This window comes from Gossypium hirsutum, chromosome A05, assembly GCF_007990345.1.
Source record: "Gossypium hirsutum isolate 1008001.06 chromosome A05, Gossypium_hirsutum_v2.1, whole genome shotgun sequence".
NCBI classification, from domain to species: Eukaryota; Viridiplantae; Streptophyta; class Magnoliopsida; order Malvales; family Malvaceae; genus Gossypium; species Gossypium hirsutum.
In genome coordinates this window covers 12,117,706-12,136,807 of record NC_053428.1, presented here as the reverse complement: position 1 = coordinate 12,136,807, position 19,102 = coordinate 12,117,706, and the positions used below count along the sequence as shown (strand labels likewise).

The 19,102-nt window shown below is 32.9% G+C and overlaps 2 protein-coding genes and 1 pseudogene across 2 annotated transcripts; 1 reads left to right on the top strand and 2 right to left on the bottom strand.

Moving 5' to 3' along the window:
* Nucleotides 1-286: 286 nt before the first annotated feature.
* Nucleotides 287-1,060, bottom strand: LOC107906479 (late embryogenesis abundant protein 1). Its single transcript, XM_016833477.2, has 3 exons — nucleotides 880-1,060; nucleotides 688-777; nucleotides 287-573 (listed from the first exon to the last, which is right to left on the bottom strand). Exons 1-3 carry the CDS (start codon nucleotides 934-936, stop codon nucleotides 454-456), a joined length of 267 nt encoding a protein of 88 aa, XP_016688966.2. The 5' UTR covers nucleotides 937-1,060; the 3' UTR covers nucleotides 287-453.
* Nucleotides 1,061-1,398: 338 nt separating this feature from the next.
* On the bottom strand, nucleotides 1,399-6,732 carry LOC107944969 (WD repeat-containing protein 43). The gene is made up of 12 exons (XM_041113417.1): nucleotides 6,432-6,732; nucleotides 5,418-5,522; nucleotides 5,211-5,326; nucleotides 4,829-4,983; nucleotides 4,659-4,747; nucleotides 4,046-4,577; nucleotides 3,832-3,912; nucleotides 2,979-3,229; nucleotides 2,813-2,895; nucleotides 2,415-2,526; nucleotides 2,221-2,295; nucleotides 1,399-2,131 (listed from the first exon to the last, which is right to left on the bottom strand). The coding sequence occupies exons 1-12, from the start codon at nucleotides 6,519-6,521 to the stop codon at nucleotides 1,943-1,945; spliced, it is 1,878 nt and encodes a 625-aa protein (XP_040969351.1). The 5' UTR covers nucleotides 6,522-6,732; the 3' UTR covers nucleotides 1,399-1,942.
* Nucleotides 6,733-15,877: 9,145 nt separating this feature from the next.
* LOC121229344 (uncharacterized) lies at nucleotides 15,878-18,069 on the top strand (annotated as a pseudogene).
* Nucleotides 18,070-19,102: the final 1,033 nt, after the last annotated feature.

Genomic DNA, 19,102 nt, shown 5'->3' with positions numbered 1-19,102 from the left:
AAAATTCTTTTAATAATTTTTTTTAAATATTTGGTAATTTATTCAAACTTCTAGATTAATGAAATAAGAGTTACATTTGTAATTCTGGATATAATGAATCTTGTACTCGATTTTTGATCAGGCACATTAGTTCTTGTTATTGACTCATTTGGAATAGTCATATAATAATGTATGTAATCCAAAGATTTAATTGTAGGATTTATATTTGATATGATTATGATTTAAACAATAAATTGCATAATTAAATCATTATGGAATGACATTCTATCCTTAAAAATCAAGTTGATAAAATCAATCAAACTTTAATTGCATTAATTCATTTAACGCACATTACAGACAACACTCTCTTAGGACCTTTTACAACATGTCAAATAAAATAATTAAACTATTTATAGATGGCGAGTGACTAGGATAAGCAAGGGAAAGCAGAGAAGCAGAGTGGAAACGCGGGTTTCAAGTCCTGGGAGGAGATGGGTTGCTTGGATGATCGGTGCTGGTGGGCTTATTCATACCCAGAGTGTTCTTTACTGCATCAGCTGCTCCTTGTGCAATGTTCTTCACTTGCTCTCCTGTCTGCACCAGAATGATTAATATCCCGGAAAAAAGAGGAAAAACATGTCATGAGTGATTGATTATTTTAACTAAGGATCCGAAATTTTTAAAAAAGAAAAAAGGAGGGATGGGTACCTGCTGAAGTAAGTTGGTGGCTTGGGAAGTATAAGAAGAGGTCTGATCAGAAGCTTGAGAGCCCTGGTTCAATATCTCATCCCTCGCTAACTGTTGAAGGACATGCCATTCATTAGTTTTCATATATGAAAACCACCCTTTAATGTTTAATTAACATCTTTAAAAAGAAGAAGAAGAAGAAGAATTAACAACCTGAGCTTGACTGGTTGCATTGTTTGCAAAAGTCTGAGATGTATTTTGTCCTGACATTTTTTTTCTTAAGGAAAAGGAAATTTTAGTTTGAATTATGAATAAAGTGAAATGAATTTATAGGAGGCTGTTATGGGTAAACCTCAATCTAAGCATTCACCAACACTTGGCAATGGCATGTTATGGCTTGAGTATTAATTGGCAGAAATTTATGTTTCATATATAGAAGTTACTTATTATTTGACAAAAAAGAAAAGTTGTCCGTAATTTTCGAAAATAAAGTGGCAATGCCTTTCTGGTTCAGACCAGACATTATAATTCAGATTTAAATAATTTATAATTTTTTCCTAAACAATCGAGTCTAAAATGAAACCCTTTTTTAAAATTCCATTAATTAATAAATTATTTATTTAAAATACTCTCCACTATATGTCTTAATTTTTTCCCCAGAAGATTCTTTATATGGTACCAGACTTTCATTCTCTAAAGAAACAAAAGCCTAAAAAGGAATGATGTAAAGTGTGCACCAAAAAGAATTTAACATTAATTGAAGCAAATCCAAGCTCTCAAAGCTCTTTAAGATCTCACTTTTCTTATGCAGATGAAACCATGTTAAAGAACAATACATGCTTATAAATACTACAAAAAAAAAAGGTTTAGAGAAAGTTTTACTATTACATTCCTGCAAATATGATGAAAATTGCAAATTCTGGAGAGATACTAAAATTGAGAAGGACAATGGGATTTTCGGTATTTGTTCAAGAAAGGAACAACTTCCATTAAAGAATCCCGGTTATAGCAACAGTACCTGCAAGTTGGCATCAAATCTTCCTCTCCTACGAGTACGTGTGCTTCCTGGTGTAAAACATGAATGAGCAAAAATTTAAACTCCGAATTTGTTTGTAGGATGCCTCCCGTTTGCTTTTCCTTAATCAGTATGCAGTGTATTTTCCGATGAGAAACAAGGTCATGGTCTGTGAAACTCATTGCTTTTCTTCTTCCTTCAATGGTTATCAGATCACTTTATGAGCTTTCAACAGAATGAACCCCAACCAATCGTTACTACTCAGTCACTCATATCATCAATCCCTTCAAAATCACTAACCCCATCAGATGCTTCATCAAGTGCTTCCCCATCTTCGTTCTCTTGATCATCAGTTTCCATTGCATCTTCCGGTTGCTCTTCATCACTTTCATCCATGTCCTCAAATATTACTGGAATTGCAGCATTCTCAACAAACTCATCCTCAACAATCTGTCATCAAAATCGCAAACAACAAGAACATAAGTCCTAAAAAATTAACGCATAATTCCGATCACCACAAACCTTAACATAACACATACCCCTGCATAAAGGAAGTCTAAGCAACTTGATATTTGAAGAGCTGATTCAAAAGTTGAGACTCTAGATTCAATAAGCTGCATAAAAACAAGCATTCACATTATGAATATTAGTAATATGATTGAAGTAGGCCAATAAAAGATGTAAATATATATGTTTTTAAAAAGAACAGTCCATAATTATAATCCCATCTGACCTGATACAAAGAGTTCAGAGCAAGAAGAGAGGATTCCTGGGACATAATTCCACTAGCGTGATGAAGAAGTAAACTTTTTATCCAAGGAAGCGCACATGCCAATACTGCACCCCTGTGTTAATTTAGAAATATTGTGTATAAAATTTCAGCAGAAGTTATAAATGAAAATCAAGAGAACTATGCTATCTAACAATAAAGCAGTGGGCCAGAAAAGGAAAAAAAAAAACTGAAAAGAAAAGCAATGAGCCACCAGAGAGTGAATAGACTTTGTTAACATCACTGTTTTCTCCAGGATCAGCAGTAAGTGAATCGACTTTACATACAATTACAACAGTAAGGAAAAAGGAAGAGTACAAATGTCTTCAAAGTAATTCATGGTTGGTCGAACATATAATTACCTTGATTGAGTTATAGATACAAGAGATTGTAAAAGCTTGAGAACATCAGATGGATTTAATTGAGAGACTGAATTTGCAATAACCTGAGAAAGAGCAAAGTTTTCATATTAGCGTTGCTGTTATACATAAACTTCCGTCAACAAAAGACTAGTCAGTATGAGCTGACCTTCTCATCTTGAGTGTATAAGCAATCTAACAGAAGTGCATGATCGTCAGCACGGAGTGCCTGCTTAAGCAGAACATTAACTGAATCTGCGATGGGAGGCTTGCCATGGGTAGAGGGTTCTTTTCTTTCTTGGTTTTCATTGGTTTCATTTTTTCCATTTTCTATTAAATTTAAACTTGCAAGTTTCTCAGCCATGGTAGGCTCACTCGGATCATCATTGACGAGAACTCCATCAGCATTCTCTCCATGACCTATTCCAAAATCTCAAGTTAAATAAATCTCAAGATAGAGAAAAAAGTGCTTGTTTTAACAACTATTATAGAGATCTGATATGGCATTAAATCATGTATCATATTTACACCGATAATGCAGTAAGTTATACTGTGTTCTTGGTATCGCCTCATTTGACATACACAAGATGCTTCCTCAGAAGACATGTTGCTCTATCAATAGGATTAAGATACAATATGAATAGCAAAATCAAACCCGTGTAGTACATGATACAAAGAGATAAGACAGCATAGCAAACATCATATTTTAATATTTTATTCTTCCTGGCCAAGGGTTTTATTATAAACATTGATACATCAAGCATATGACATACATTCACAAAATTGAAATGCTAAGTTCTATAGAAATTATTGTTTGAAGGGAAGAAACATTTTGGAGTCATTAAGTCCTATGAGAGAGCAGGGGAAGTGGAGGCAGCGCATGAGGTTTGTATGATTTGATTCTTATCCAAAAACCATTAGGACAAAGAAACAGATACTTTGGAGAAAGAAGTAGGAAAAAAGAAAAAGCCATTCAATTTAAGAAAACAGATTCTTATCCAGAAATATGTATCAACCCTCACCAGTATCATTTCTGCTTCTTGTCGTAGCAAGGTCTGGATCAGGAGCAGCTCTTTTTTTATTTGGTTTTCCATTTGGATCAACTGCCATTCAAAATAATTGCATATAAAGTTTGACCATTCAAAATAAAATATTGAGATTTTTTCTTTAAGAAATAAGCAAAGTTGCAGAACCATGGATTATTATAAAAGGCATTTTAGAAAACAAATTTCCCACCTTTTAACAAAGATGTCCCATTTTCTTGAATAGTTTCAGTCTGATCCACAGCATTTATAACAATATTCTCCCCTGCTTTGCTAACATTCACAAGACTAAACTGTGGAGAATCTAATGGACCATAAGCAATAAGGGCAACAAGCTGTTGGTCCATGCCTGTAGCATGTAATCTAGCTGAGATAACAGGAATACGACTTTTCCTTGAGCCTGCACTCTTCTGCTGGTCTCCCTCTGCTTTATCAAGTTTGACAGTAATCTTCGTTGGTTCAACATCATCCTGGGAAACGGAGTCCAAATTCCAAACATAAGCAATACCAGACTCCGAAAGTGCCAAGATCACAGAACCATCTTCGTCACTACCACTATTCTTACATTCAAAAGCTAACGGAGGGCGAGGCATTGAAATAACAGAGCCACCACTCAGAGTTTTGGAACTCAAATCACAACTCCAGACTTGAAGATTTGTCTCCCCAAACCCTGATGTAACAATTGTCTTGGCATCATTGGATATACTTATATATTGCACAGGATCCTGTGATAACAAATTAATAAAAACCATCAATGCCTCAAGCATACAAGGAAAATCACTAAAGATGTCAGACAAGTAACTCACCAAATCATCAGGAGACTTTAGAAGCTCTTTCCCGTTTTCCAGGTTGGAGACCCGAAGCTTACCATTGGCCAAAGCCAAATACTTTCCATCTGAAAAGCATATTGAAAAAATAATTAACAAGGAACAGAAAGTGAGTTAAAAGAGCAGTGGACATTTCATAACTTACTGACCTTGTGAAAATGTCAAAGAAGTGATGGACCTTTTGGCAGCTTTGAACTCCCTTATCAAATCTCCATTTTCTGAGTTCATTTCAGATGCCTTTCCATTGCTTCCAATGACATACAGACTATGACCTTTATTTCTGAATGAAAGACCAGCAATTCCACTGGACAAATAATGGCTCAATATCAGCTAAACTATCCACTAGAAAAAGATAATCATGAATAAATTTCACATGCTTAGTGTGTTCACTCAAAATCATGCAAAAGAATAAAGAAGAAAAGGGACCAAATTTCACCATAAACAAAGATAGACACAAGGTGCAATCAGATGGAAATGAGGAACCTCCAAGCACTTTGGCAACAATAATTCTTAACAAATTTATCATCATACCTAGGATAATAACCAGTAGATGACCACTTCTTGTCACCAGCTAAGACATCAATAATCCAGATGTCCCCTTCATTTAATCCAATAGCAAGTAAGCAAGTTCCACTCCCCTTTTTATGCTAAATTATCGACACAGAAACAATAGAAGAATGATTAAAAAACTGAAAAGGCATGGAACATTAGAAAGCTCTCAAGAGAATCTGGGGCTACCTTCTTTGGGATAAAACTGCAAGCCATACAGGAATAACTATTAGGAAGGTTGCCATCTGACTGCTTCCACTCTGCCAATAAACTCCCAGTACTTGTGCTCCAAATCTGCAAAAGTGCAATGAATTTTCGCCAATGTAAGGGGAAAACAATACTTATGTAATGCTTTCTATCAGGTGGCACTGGAAACAATTTACACCCCCAGAGAGAGACTGAAACAATGCAGAATCTTCAGTATGAAACCAAAATGGCAAAGAAAACATTTAAGCAATAAGAGTTGTAATCCCAAGTAAATTACATAGTACAACAATGATCAAGTTACAAGCAACCACGTTCACAATTTCTATTAACTACCCTACAGTGATGTTGCTATCAATTAAAAAAAAGCAACCAGCATCTTATCACACTTCATTTAACCTTTATTAACTGATGCCATAACCCCTTGAGATAGCTTCTACATGAGAGAACTCAAATGGCTATTGTTGATAAGAAACAACCACCATTCCTCAGCAAAGATCATAATCTGGATTAACCACTCATGATTCAGTGACTTGAAACAACAAACTTCATTTCACAGGTTTGAACATTTGCTTAATATCTCTTGCAACTAATCAAGACAAATGTACATATTCGCAGAGTAACATTTCAATGAGGAAAACTACTTTTCACCACGCAACACTTTTGAACAGATTATAAAAAGAGTGCTTGATTCCTTGTACATGTTTATTTGTCTCAGTACCTACCACTAATCACAACTGATCTTCGCAACAACATTTCCAATATAGGATTAGCCCTTAAACCAACCACCTTATCATAAGCATTGAACAAACATAGGTAGCGGTACTTCTTTATACAAACTATAAATTTATACAATTGCTTTTTGCATGAGGAAGGAAAAAAAAAGGGAAATAAAATATCAATAAAAGAACTCCAAAAAAGAAAAAGAAAAAAGCAAACATTATGAGATATCGACAACCTACATAAGAAAAAGTTGATAGGGGGAAACAAGAGAATTACTTTAACAGTTCCATCCGGAGACGAAATGGCGAGATAATCACCTTCTTGAGTGAAACATGTAAGGAGGGGTTTCACTTTCTGCTTCCCCATTTACAGAACCAAACCCAAACTCCTTTATTCTTTCTTTGAGATTAAAACAAGAAGAACCTCTAAATTTCTGCAGTATTCGGTGCAGGCTGCAGCAGACGTGATGAGGAAGAAGTGAAACAACAAGAAGAAAAAGCTACGGGAGAACGAGGGTTTTTGCGCTTTGGACTTCGGGTTTAGGGTACACACACTACACTATGGGCCGGTTGTACCCGATCCAACTCTATTCTTAAAAAGGGTTTTATATTTAAATTAGAATAAATTACAGCATTAGTCACTAAATTATGGCTAAATTTTCGTTTTGATTACTTGACTAAAAAAAGTTACAACTTAAGTACTGAATTATTCAAAAAATTTTATTTATATTATTGGACTATTAAAATTAAAGTTACATGTCTTTTTTTGTTCGCACTGTCTATATCAATTGAAAACTATTTTTGTTCTTCTTTTTTATAATTCATTTTTAATAAAATAATTTTAGATATCATTAATCTGTGAACCAAAATTTAAATGATTTTTTTTCTGATCTTCGATATTGATCATCAAATTAACATAGATCTAAAATATGTTCTTCTACTCGTCGATTGATATTGATTTACCATATTGATCGTTGAATCCTCGCTTAGAATGTACTAGTGAAACTTTAAAATAAATCTTAATAACCTAATGATTTAAATAAAAACTTTTAAATAATTTAATAATGAAATTGTAATTTTTTTTTAATTAAATGGTGAAAATCAAAACATAACTATAATTTACTAACTAATAATAATTCATTTATGTACGCACTACATATGGGCAGGACTTACCCGACTCTTATTAAAAAGGTTTTTTTATTTAAATTTAAAAATAATAAGTATTAAGAATTTAAGGGCATGTTTGGTTCGCTGTATTGGATTAGAGGTGTATTGGGATTAGAGGTGTATTGGATTAGAGGTGTAATAGCTAATCCACTGTTTGGTTGAATGTAATGGAATAGAGGCGTAATAGTAATCTTGTGTTTGGTTGAATGGAATAGAGGTGTAATAGCATAATAGAAAAAACTAAAATGACTAGAATACCCTTAGCATAAATTTGTTTTGGTAAATTATTATTGTTATTGTTATTTAAATTATAATAAGATTTTTATTATCAATAATAAATAATTTAATCATATTTAAACATAATTATTATTAAATATATTTTAATTAAAATATATAATTTAATAAAATTCTTAATAGTTAATATTCTTATATTAATTTACTGAAATCATAATATATGATACTGTAAAATATAAATTAACATAATTATTATTAAATATATTTTAATTAAAATATATAATTTAATAAAATTCTTAATAATTAATATTCTTATATTAATTTACTGAAATCATAATATATGATACTGTAAAATATAAATTAACATAATTATTATTAAATATATTTTAATTAAAATATATAATTTAATGAAATTCTTAATTGGATAATATTCTTATATTAATTTACTGAAATCATAATATATGATACTGTAAAATATAAATTAACATAATTATTATTAAATATATTTTAATTAAAATATATAATTTAATGAAATTCTTAATTGGATAATATTCTTATATTAATTTACTGAAATCATAATATATGATACTGTAAAATATAAATTAACATAATTATTATTAAATATATTTTAATTAAACTATATAATTTAAAAAATTCTTAATAATTAATATTCTTATATTAATTTACTCAAATCATAATATATGATACTGTAAAATATAAATTAACATAATTATTATTAAATGTATTTTAATTAAACTATATAATTTAAAAAATTCTTAATAATTAATATTCTTATATTAATTTACTCAAATCATAATATATGATACTGTAAAATATAAATTAACATAATTATTATTAAATATATAACTTGAAAATTATATTCTGCATAAACATAATTAACTTATACTAAGAAAAAGTTAGATGAAAATGAAATTGTACATCATAATCAATATGTTCAAAAGTTTTACAACATCAAAAAGTTTGAACATTGATATTTAATGGTGAGAAAGAAATCTTCTGACCCATTCCAATCGGGCAACAGAAGGTAAACTGAAGAAAACGATTATTTGAGTTGGATGATCGGGAATTTTACTCAAAACATCATACCGCTGATCGTCGGTTAAACCTTCAATTGACCATAAGGCTGAATATAAATTTGAAGCTTTCTCTTCCATCTTTTCTTCAGACTTCTGCTGAACTACCACCTCGGAGGCCATAGTCCTACTGATTTGATCGCCAACGGCCTGGATTTTTTCCCCCAACAAGGTGGCAGCCTCCTCAAATGAAGCATACACATTATCACGAGCATCATATTTCTTTTTTCTCTTGTTTGAAGATGAGGAACCCCCTTGATCTCTATCTCCTCGCGGATCCATACCGGAAACATCCATGTAGTCTAAAGAGACGTCAGCTTCGCAGTCATAGAATGTGTTTCTCTCTTCATTCATATCTGTAGTACGATCATCCTCAGCATGTATTTCTTCAAGAACATCAGCAGCTGTTTGAGCGTCTTTCCCAGTCGCCCGATCTCTTGCGTATATGGCAGTAAGCTGGTTGTAGTAAGGGAAAGAACGATGTCTGAACTGAGAGGCTTCTTTGTGACTCTAAAAAAATGAGGAAATCATATTAGTTATAAGTTTTGTAAAAAAACAAATAAATACTTGAAATACATTTTACCTTTACATAGGATTCCCAAACTCCATCTTCAGCAACAACGAGCTGCCTATGCTCGTCCCAACCAAAACCACTGTTGTTTTGGCCATTAAGCATGTCGTAGACGACTGACCATTCCCTTTTTAGGCACCTAATCCGAGATTCAATATTTGGTTTCGCCTTCAACATTGCTCTTGGTAAAGCCTTTTCTAGCATTTTCTCTAGCTCGTTCAAATAACCGGCTTTGAACCCGGTATCAGCATTAAATGTTCCTACATTGTGCAAATCCACCATGCAAGAAACCAAGGCTGCATCCTCCTCTGGAACCCATTTTCTTTTGCTTCCTCGAGAAGCTTGAGAAGAAGCACCCGTTGGTGGAACACCTGACATATTGTTCTTAAAAAAAAACAAATTAACATTATTTACTATTTTGAATATCATTTAATTGTTGGGTGAACAGTTTATAATATTATATCGGTAGTTCAATACTAAATTTAAATTTATAACACATGCTTAATGAAAAGATAATTACATTATAATTCAACAAAGTTTCATAAAGTTTCATAAAGACCACCAAAGTTTCACAAAGTTTATACATAAAAAAACATCAACAAATCAATTCAAACTGAATTTGTCCCTAAACCTAACTAATTTCTAGATGCTTGCCATTCATCGAACATTTGGTTGGCTAGTTCCATCCTCCAAGTTGCCCAAGCATCCGATGGATGAATATTTGTGATATTCGGTTCATCGTCATCCACCACATTAGTAGGTAATCCTTCTCCCACCTCCGCTTCAATGGGATCAATACTCATATGGGTTCGAATAAAATTATGGAGCAAACAACATGCAATAATAATTCTATTGTGCACCCTTACAGGATAAAACGATGGACTCCTAAGTATTCCCCATCTAAGTTTTAATAAGCCAAAGCATCTTTCAATGACATTACGTGCTGAGGCATGTTTCATATTAAAAAACTCTTGCGGAGAACTTGGCTGATAACCCTGACGCCACTCGTTCAGATGATATCGCTGTCCTCTAAATGGTGCAAGAAATCCCTCACAATTTGTGTATCCAGCATCAACTAGATAATAACAACCTATAAAATAATTTTTAAAAAAATGATTAATTCAGCAAACAAAGTTTGATCTTAATGAGTAATTCAAATTCCTCTAAGTATACACTGTACCATGAGGAACTTTAAGTCCATGTCTTCTACTGATGGCATCTCGGAGCACCCGTCCATCGGCAACTGAACCTTCCCAACCAGGAAGAACATAAACAAATTGCATATCAGGTGTACAAACACCTAGCATATTTGTTGCTATGTCACCTTTTCGGGTTCGATATCTAGGTTTATCAGCTGTTGGCACCCTAATCCTTATGTGGGTTCCATCAAGAGCACCTAAGCAATTCTATATCACATGATATAAAACCTTGTGTTAGAATACTAATTTAAATCTAAGTCAACTAAAAATGTTGTACAAGCTATATCTAAAACTCAGTCTACTACCTTAAACCATTTCCACCTTGTGTCAGAAGAGTCGGCTGTAATTGGCTCCGGCTTTTTAAATAAGACATCTTGTAAGCGTATGACAGCATCTAAAACACTATGAAATGCTCTGCTTACAGTTTCCCCGGATATTCTAAAGTGATGCTTGATAACTCGATTTTTCAGGTGATGGGAGATGATATGTAAAAACATTGCTACTTGCTCATCAACAAGCATGAACCTTGACGACTTCAATCCCCCTATCGATTCTAACATCTCACATAGTTTACAAAAGGCAGTTCTATTCATCCTAACTTGTTCAATACAAGTCTCGTCACTAGCATAGACAAGCCTCTTCACATAATCCCGTTTTGCATAAAAATCTAAGGTGTAGGACCTAATCCTTGGTTGATAAGTCTGTAGGCTAAGGCTGGCACCCATTCTAAACAAGAACCAAATCGCAATTCTACAGATTTCCAACCATAATGTCAAAGCAAGACCAATTCTTTTACGCCTCACACTTTGTGCAATTAAAGGCGGACGAGCCATTACTGCAACATATTAAAATTATAACACACACTATCAATGAATTGAAGTTGCAATTACACATTATAAAATAAAAATAAACAATACAAATTTAGAACACACGAAGCAAAATAGTTGATACTAAATGATATCGTTGCAACTTTAATTTCATTTCTTTATGAATCACCCAAACAATAAAGAAATTATAAAGCATGGATAATTGACCTAAAATTAATTGTTGGTGTATGTATAATTGACCTAAAATTAATTGTTGGTATATGTATAATTCAAGTTTTAAAACTTTTATAACATTTTGTTAAGTATAAATATATTGATTAGTTCATTAAAGCATGTTCAAAGTTTTAGCATTGATTAGTTTAATAAAGCATGTTCAAAGTTTGAACATTGATTAATAAATATTTATTTATGATTAGTTTAATCAAAGATTGTGTAAGCAACATTATTTTTTTTGACTTTCATTCATTTAGGTCTTATTTTAATTTAGTTTTATTATATATGATTTATTTTGATCTAGATTTAGATATATATATATATCAGTCAATTAGCTTACTTTGGTCGGTGAAATGTCATATAAAGGAAAATATAATGCTAATTTAGCTTTAGAAATAGATTACAAACTCTTTCACCCTAAAACATCATGAAGGGCATGAAAATTAATTAAATGAAAGGTATTTTAATGAAATTAATTACTTGCTTTTACAAGTTTTCTCGAATGCTTTTACAATTTTTTTGAAAGCCAATTTGAATGCTTTTTTTGAATGCTCTTTGATGAAATTAATTACTTGTTTGATTTTAATGGCTGACTTTTTCCTTTGTATTATCATGGCCTTTGTTCAAAACACATGCTCTTGAAATCATACTCTTATCCCAATCTATATGATATAATGATTTAAGTAGTTGCAACGAGGAATTATTACTTCTTTTAGGAAAATCAAATCATACTAAGCCTATGATATAAGGGGTTTCTACAATTGTCGGCTTATCATATTTTTGTTAAGAAACTTGCATGTTTATTTTTATTTTTTAAAATTAGATTCTAGGTTTACATAGTATAATTGCAATTAGGCTAATTGCCATTTTGGGACTTTAAAAACACCACAATAATTGCCTATTTGTTAAGAAGTCTATATAACCACCACAGAATAAGTGCATAGAGGCACAAAGCATAAGCTTAAATTTCAACTTCCTTTATCACTTAGGAGTTAGTGCAGATCAAATAGTGTAATTTTAAAACTGACTCAACATCCCCTAATTCAGAAATAGCAAATAACAATTTATGCAAGCAGCAAGAATCCCATTAGCTAAAACAGAGAACAAGCCAAGTTCCAAAAATCAGCAAATAAAATGTTTAACACCGAACTTCAACATGCTTATACCTAGTTCAATTTATTCTAGCTGTCCCTTTAATGGTAAATCCACCCAATTACTTGACTGAAATAAATAAAAGTTCAATGCTAGATTCCCACTTTGGAAAAATCAGTCACCAATTACACTTGATAAATCTTGGAAACCTCGGTTCCAACTTGACAGAACAAAATCATTTTTGCAATGGGTTTACTTGTTTAGTTGGGGGCCATGGCCTATGTCCGTAAGGCAACAATTATCTTAGGTAAAAATTTCGAATGCAAAAAGAGAAAGGGCAAGTGTTTGTTCAATGCATAAAGCTAACAAACATGGCTATGCTCAAGTCAACCAAGATAAATAAGTAAATACAACTAGATAATCATTTCGCAGGCATTGAGCAATACTAAATTTATTGGACTAATGAACCAAAGGTGGGTTCCATAAACAGAATATTTTCGGCATAAGACAGTATGGTACAGACAACCTATGTTGTTCTGACTTTTCGTTTTTCTTGAACCACCCGTGTCCAGCACATTTTTGGACAAGGGTACAAGGATATACCCCCCTCCAAGGACCCTCCAAATATATGGAAAAACTAAGAAAGAATTGAACATATCTGTGTTAGATACATACCCAAATCTGCCACTCACACCGAAGTCCGAGTAACATAGTAGACAACCAAACATTAGAGTATTACCACTCAAAATTTTCCAGCAGACAAGGTCCAAAAGAACTAAAATAACAAATTCTATTGACTAACAAATCAAGAACAAGGTCCAGCAGACTAAAATAACATTTCATCTTCCACAACAGTTTCATCTTATACTCACGAACAAACTAAAATAACATTTTCCAGCAGACTATCAAAACAATGTCCAGAACAAACCAACAAAATCTTGTGATATTACTAGCTTTTCTGTTTATCAAAGGCTGAAAATATCAAATTTTATTCGTAATTTACAATAAAGTAGTTATATACATATGACTCAAATTCATATTTTGCCCAAATTCATAGATTAAAACACAAAAAGAAAATAGAAATTCTTACTCATATCAAACATCCTATTCAATCAATAACAAGCTGTCAAATTCCAAAATGTTTAATATCTTAAAAAAATCATATTTCTGTTCATCCTAATTAACTATTTAGAAAAAATGGAATACATGAAAGACCTCTAAGTACCAGTATCAGTATCTTCACCCCTAAACCCCAAAGCCAGACTACACAGTTCGATATCTAACAGCTTCTAGTTTCACTGATCTGCACTCAGCATGAAATTCAATATTCTTAACATTATAAATTGTTTTGAACATTCGTTATCATCTAACATTTTCATCTTACCTATTTTTGCTACTTTCAGATGACCAAATTACAACAGAACAAACAAACAAAAGAGGATTTGAGGCACTATTATTGTCTGAATGAGTCGGGAGTAATTTAGTTAGATGAATGATAATTTAATTTAATTCAATAAAGATTTGGAAACTTTTGTTCAACATCAAAAAGTTTCACAAAATAAAACCAGACTACGACAAAATTTATGGGCAAAAGTAGAGATAATATTGTTACTAAACAGACACAAGAAAAATAGCTAAAATACAATATTACACAAGCACAAAAGCATATCAAAATCAATATAACACCACTTATTTTTAAAATGTCAAAACTTATAATAAATACATGACACCTTAAACATGATTATGACACAGAAAACAAATGAACAAGCCTTGGATACACAAATTGCAAATTCTAACACTAAATTATTTCATCGGACATCTTTGAGCCTTATGTTTTTTCCATTACACACCTTACAAGTGTTTTAGTGATTGCAATAAGTTGATGGATTGAAATAACTTGGTGATGAGCTTTTTAATTCTAGATCAATGACATAATCTCTGTTCATTGGGAAGGTCATCTATTTTGACTCAAGGAAGGAGGGGTATATGCAATTTAACTCTAAAGACAATCTCTTCCAACAAGGATGAATAATGGATATTGCTTTAAGGTTCTATTAGGGTTTTCTGTTGTACGGATATATTTAGAAGCTCAATTTATCTCATGGATTTATGGTCTATACCTATAATCACTTGCATATCAAGTTTTAAGCCTTTCCTCAGTATTGACGCTCTTTCAGTTCCCCACCTTCTTATAACCACTAATACTCTCTTTAGTCTCTACCACCACAATTTCTCAATACAATTTCCATTTACTTTGACTCCCATTTTCCGTCTCTTTCTTTTCCTTATAGAGCATCAAGAGTGAGCAAGATGCAAAAGGCAAATCAAATTGACAAAACTTTAGCAGCATTCTTACCTATTTTTGCTACTTTCAGAGGACCAAAAGAACTCAATGATCTTACCTATTTTTGCTACTCAGTTCAGGCACTTAAACAAACAAACATTGGAAGAAATCTCATTCGCGGTTTTGAAGATCAGAAAAGGACTCGAAAATTACAACAGAACAAACAGAAATCGAAGATTAGCAGAGAAGAGAGAACAACTTCGAACGGCATGCATTTCTTAAGCCTAACCAACAACAGAAAACACATTTCAATTCAACATGCAATACAAACAGAATAAAATTGGCTAAAACTAACCTATTAGCAAATCGGGGCACAATGAAGAACCTGAAAAAAGCAAAAGGGGAAACCGATTAGTGAAAAACAATAGATCATATTTACCTCGAAAGTATTGGTTTTCATCTACAATAGCAAAGGATATTAATCTATCGGGAAACATAGACTAACCGATGACGCAAATCGGCAGAAACTGTGAGCAAATCGGCCGAAATAGAAAAGAAAATAATCGGGGGAGCAAATCGGCAGAAAAGGGAAGAATATAATACTGGGAAAAAGCAATGAAACAAGGAAGCAATTCGGATGAAGGTGGGAAACGGAAGAGAAACAGAGGGGATCGATTAGGGGTAAAAGAGGGAAGGTTTAGGGAAGGGTCATCTAATCTGAGAATAAGGGGGGAGTAGAAATCGGTGTTTTTCACCGATTAGGGAAGTAAGGGGATAGACGCGTATTAGCAATACGCTCAACCAAACGGCGTCTTAGATTGGTATTAGGTGAGCCCCACCGATTAGGGGTGTATTGGCTTAGCCAATACACCAAACCAAACAAGCTCTAAGTTGAGATGATAAAAGGTTTTTTGCAACGTTAAGGAAAACTGCTAATTTAATCGAAGTTGAATTGGAAAACGTAAAGCCAAAAATGCCCACCAAACATTATCTTTGGGTTGGGACTATTAAGTACTTTCACTTGTCTCTCTCCAACAAGAAGGTGGCTACCTGTTGTTGCTTCTTAAAAGACCTCGAAAGTCTCTCTCCCTGTCGCGCTCTCTCTCTCTCTCTCACTATTTTCTTTTAATTAATTTATTTTCCATCGAAACGCTCCTTTCAAATAAAATTCCAATCTCCTGTTTCCAGAAATCTCTGGTACGTTCGAACCTTAAGCAATCGTCTAATTTCACCTTAATTTTAACGATTAACCCTATGGATTCCTTTAGATTTCATCCAAACTGCATCTGGTTTTATGATTAATTTACTTCTGTCTTTTTTTTTTGTTAACCTAAGGGAATAATTCTGTTCTTGATTAATCTTTTTGGTTTGATTTCTTTCTTTTCGGATAAAATTTAATTTATTTGGCTTATATGATCATAACTGAATCTGGATTTGTTTTAATGTGCTTGAATTTTTGTTTTTGACTTGTTATTTTCATGCTTAGTTTATAATAAATGTCATACGAAATTTGGAAATGGTTGAAGCGATGCAATTGATGCATATTTTCATATTTGTAATTTATTCACACATGAATTTCGATCTCATAAATTGAATATTATTATCCTAGGGATTCAAAGAGTGCCGTATAGAGGTGTTGAAAAAAGGCAGATTTTTAAGATAATTGTTACTGGTAATTTTTTAAAGTTTCAGAAAAAAAATGCCAAAGGATAGAAGGGTTGGTTCCTTTTTTTTGAACGCTCTAGGGTCTCTCCTTACCCATGTAGTTCCAGGGGCAGGGATGCCAAACAATGCCAACATGAGGATCCGTTGGAACTAGGATTTGGACTCGAGGATGTTAAAGAGTGGGAGGATGCAAGGTGTCCTATTTGCATGGAACACCCACACAATGCTGTACTTTTGCGGTGTTCTTCCTTTGAAAAGGGCTGTCGCCCTTTTATGTGCAATACAAGCTACCGCCATTCAAATTGTCTTGATCAGTTTTGTAAGTCATCGGTGTCGTCTCCTTCCACTGCTATGTTGCAGGAAATTCCTTTGGGAAACTTGACCTCTACTTCCGATGGTTGGAGGAATCCACTGCCTTTTTTTGATCAGCAAACCGAGGCTGGTAGTGATAAGCAGCCAAAGCTTCTTTGCCCTCTTTGTCGAGGAGAGATTTATGGCTGGAGCGTGGTAGAAGCTGCACGTCAGTTTATGAACTCCAAACCCAGGAGTTGTTCGTCAGAGACATGCGATTTCAGTGGGACTTACAGTGAACTCAGGAAGCATGCCAGGTCTGCTCATCCTTTGGTCCGGCCAACTGAAGTTGATCCAGAACGACAGCGTGATTGGTCTAGGTTGGAGCGTGAAAGGGATTATGAGGACATGCTGAGTTCAATCCAACCAGTTGCTGGGGAAGAAAGTAATGGAGAAAGCATTTCAAATCTCGAGGATTTTCGTTCGTGGTTGACTATAAATCTTGCATACTTGACACTTGCACTTGAGTTCATTAGTGATTCAAGAAATAATGAACATGATAGATTTAGGAGGAGACCAGGGAATAGGAGGTTCAGATATGATCGAGAATCTGATCATGGTACATGGGAGAATAATAGTTCCACACCAGATAGAGCACTCTTTGGTCACCGCAACAATCCTACACCAGAAGAGAGAGTTCCAGGTAGACATCGTGGCTCACAGGGAATTCTCCATTGGAGGAATCGCAATTCACCATCGGATAGAATTCCCCAAGGCAGGCGTCAGAGTTTGCAAGCTGACCAAACTCATCGTGGTCAAGGTGGATTGCGATGGCGAACACCGAGATGGTCCACGTTCAATGATGGGCAGTGATTGGAGCATATTGTCTAATGGTTATCCCAGTCTCAGGTACAAAGGATTTTATGCTCCGTTTCAATGTTAACTGATGTTTCTTAGCTTTCTCTTATGTCCTTGATCATTTTCATGCCTTTTTTTTCTTTTTGCAGGTGGAAATAAAAGCAGGAGGTCAGTGTCAGTGTTTAGGTCTATTAAATGTCAGACTTGGAAGTAGGAAGATAAGCCATTGTTATCCCTTTTCTTTTTAATCACAGAAACAATGTTTAATGTTTGAAACATCAATTGCGCTTTTGAAATATCATGTGCTTTTGCAAAAACTTTATCCTCCATTGTGATTTATAAGTTATGATTTTTTGCAGTGTGGGGATTGTTTATTATGTTGTTGGAAGCAATTTTCAGAAAATGAATTTATTTTCTTCATTTTCTAGTGCTTTTGATGGATGATTTTGTGTAAAACATTTCTTTTTACTTCAGAAATTATTTTGAGCGAAACAAACATGGAAAAACTTAACAAAATTTAGCATTAACATAAATTTATTTTATTTTATCAAAATTCAATATTTGTTCCAGAAATGGATGTTATGAAACCATTTTATTGGTTTTATTTCTTTTTCAAAAAAAGATTTCTGATAGTATGTTTATCTGTATCAAATCTGTAATGAATCTTAATTGCTTTAGTTTTCCTTTTACCTGTGATGTTGTATGGAATGGCATTTACTCGTAAAATGCTTTGATGCGTTGAGTATCATAGGTGCTGCAAGTTAGTTATTCTTTTCAAAACTTTTAGGGTGATGAATATTAATAAATCAACATTTCTTTCATTTGAAATTTTAGCACTTGCTTTACTTGAATAGAAAGATTAAAAAAAAAAAAGGAAGGAAAGGAATAATATAATTTTTCTTCTAACTTTTGCAACTAGATTAATTTTTGTATTAGTATTTTTTTAAGTTCATTTTAGTATTTGAACTTGACATCTATATTCATTTTGGCCATTGAATTTAGATTTTATTAAAATTTAATATGTAATCAGTGTTATTGGAACATGATTAGATGGGTCAATTGAACTAATTGAATTAAGAATCAATTTATATTCTGGTTTGAATAAAGGGTTGAACCGATTGAATCAGAAATTATTCAAAATCGGTAAAAATTGAAAATTTAGGTAAAAATCAATGGTTTAACGAGTTGAATTGGTTTAATGTTTTAAAAGAATTGTGAATTTTTATTTAGTTATTTAATTATTATTAATTTAATGGTTGAACCGGTTAAATAAATTTATTAATAAATTAATGATCTAATTAGTTTAACCATAATTTAATTATTAAAATATTGTGACATTTTAATATTGTATTATGTCGTTAAAATTTTAATTTTAATTGATGATGCTCATAATCTCAAAGTCACAAAGTGTTGTTTTAATTATTTTTTATATTTTTTAATTCCAGGAATTAAA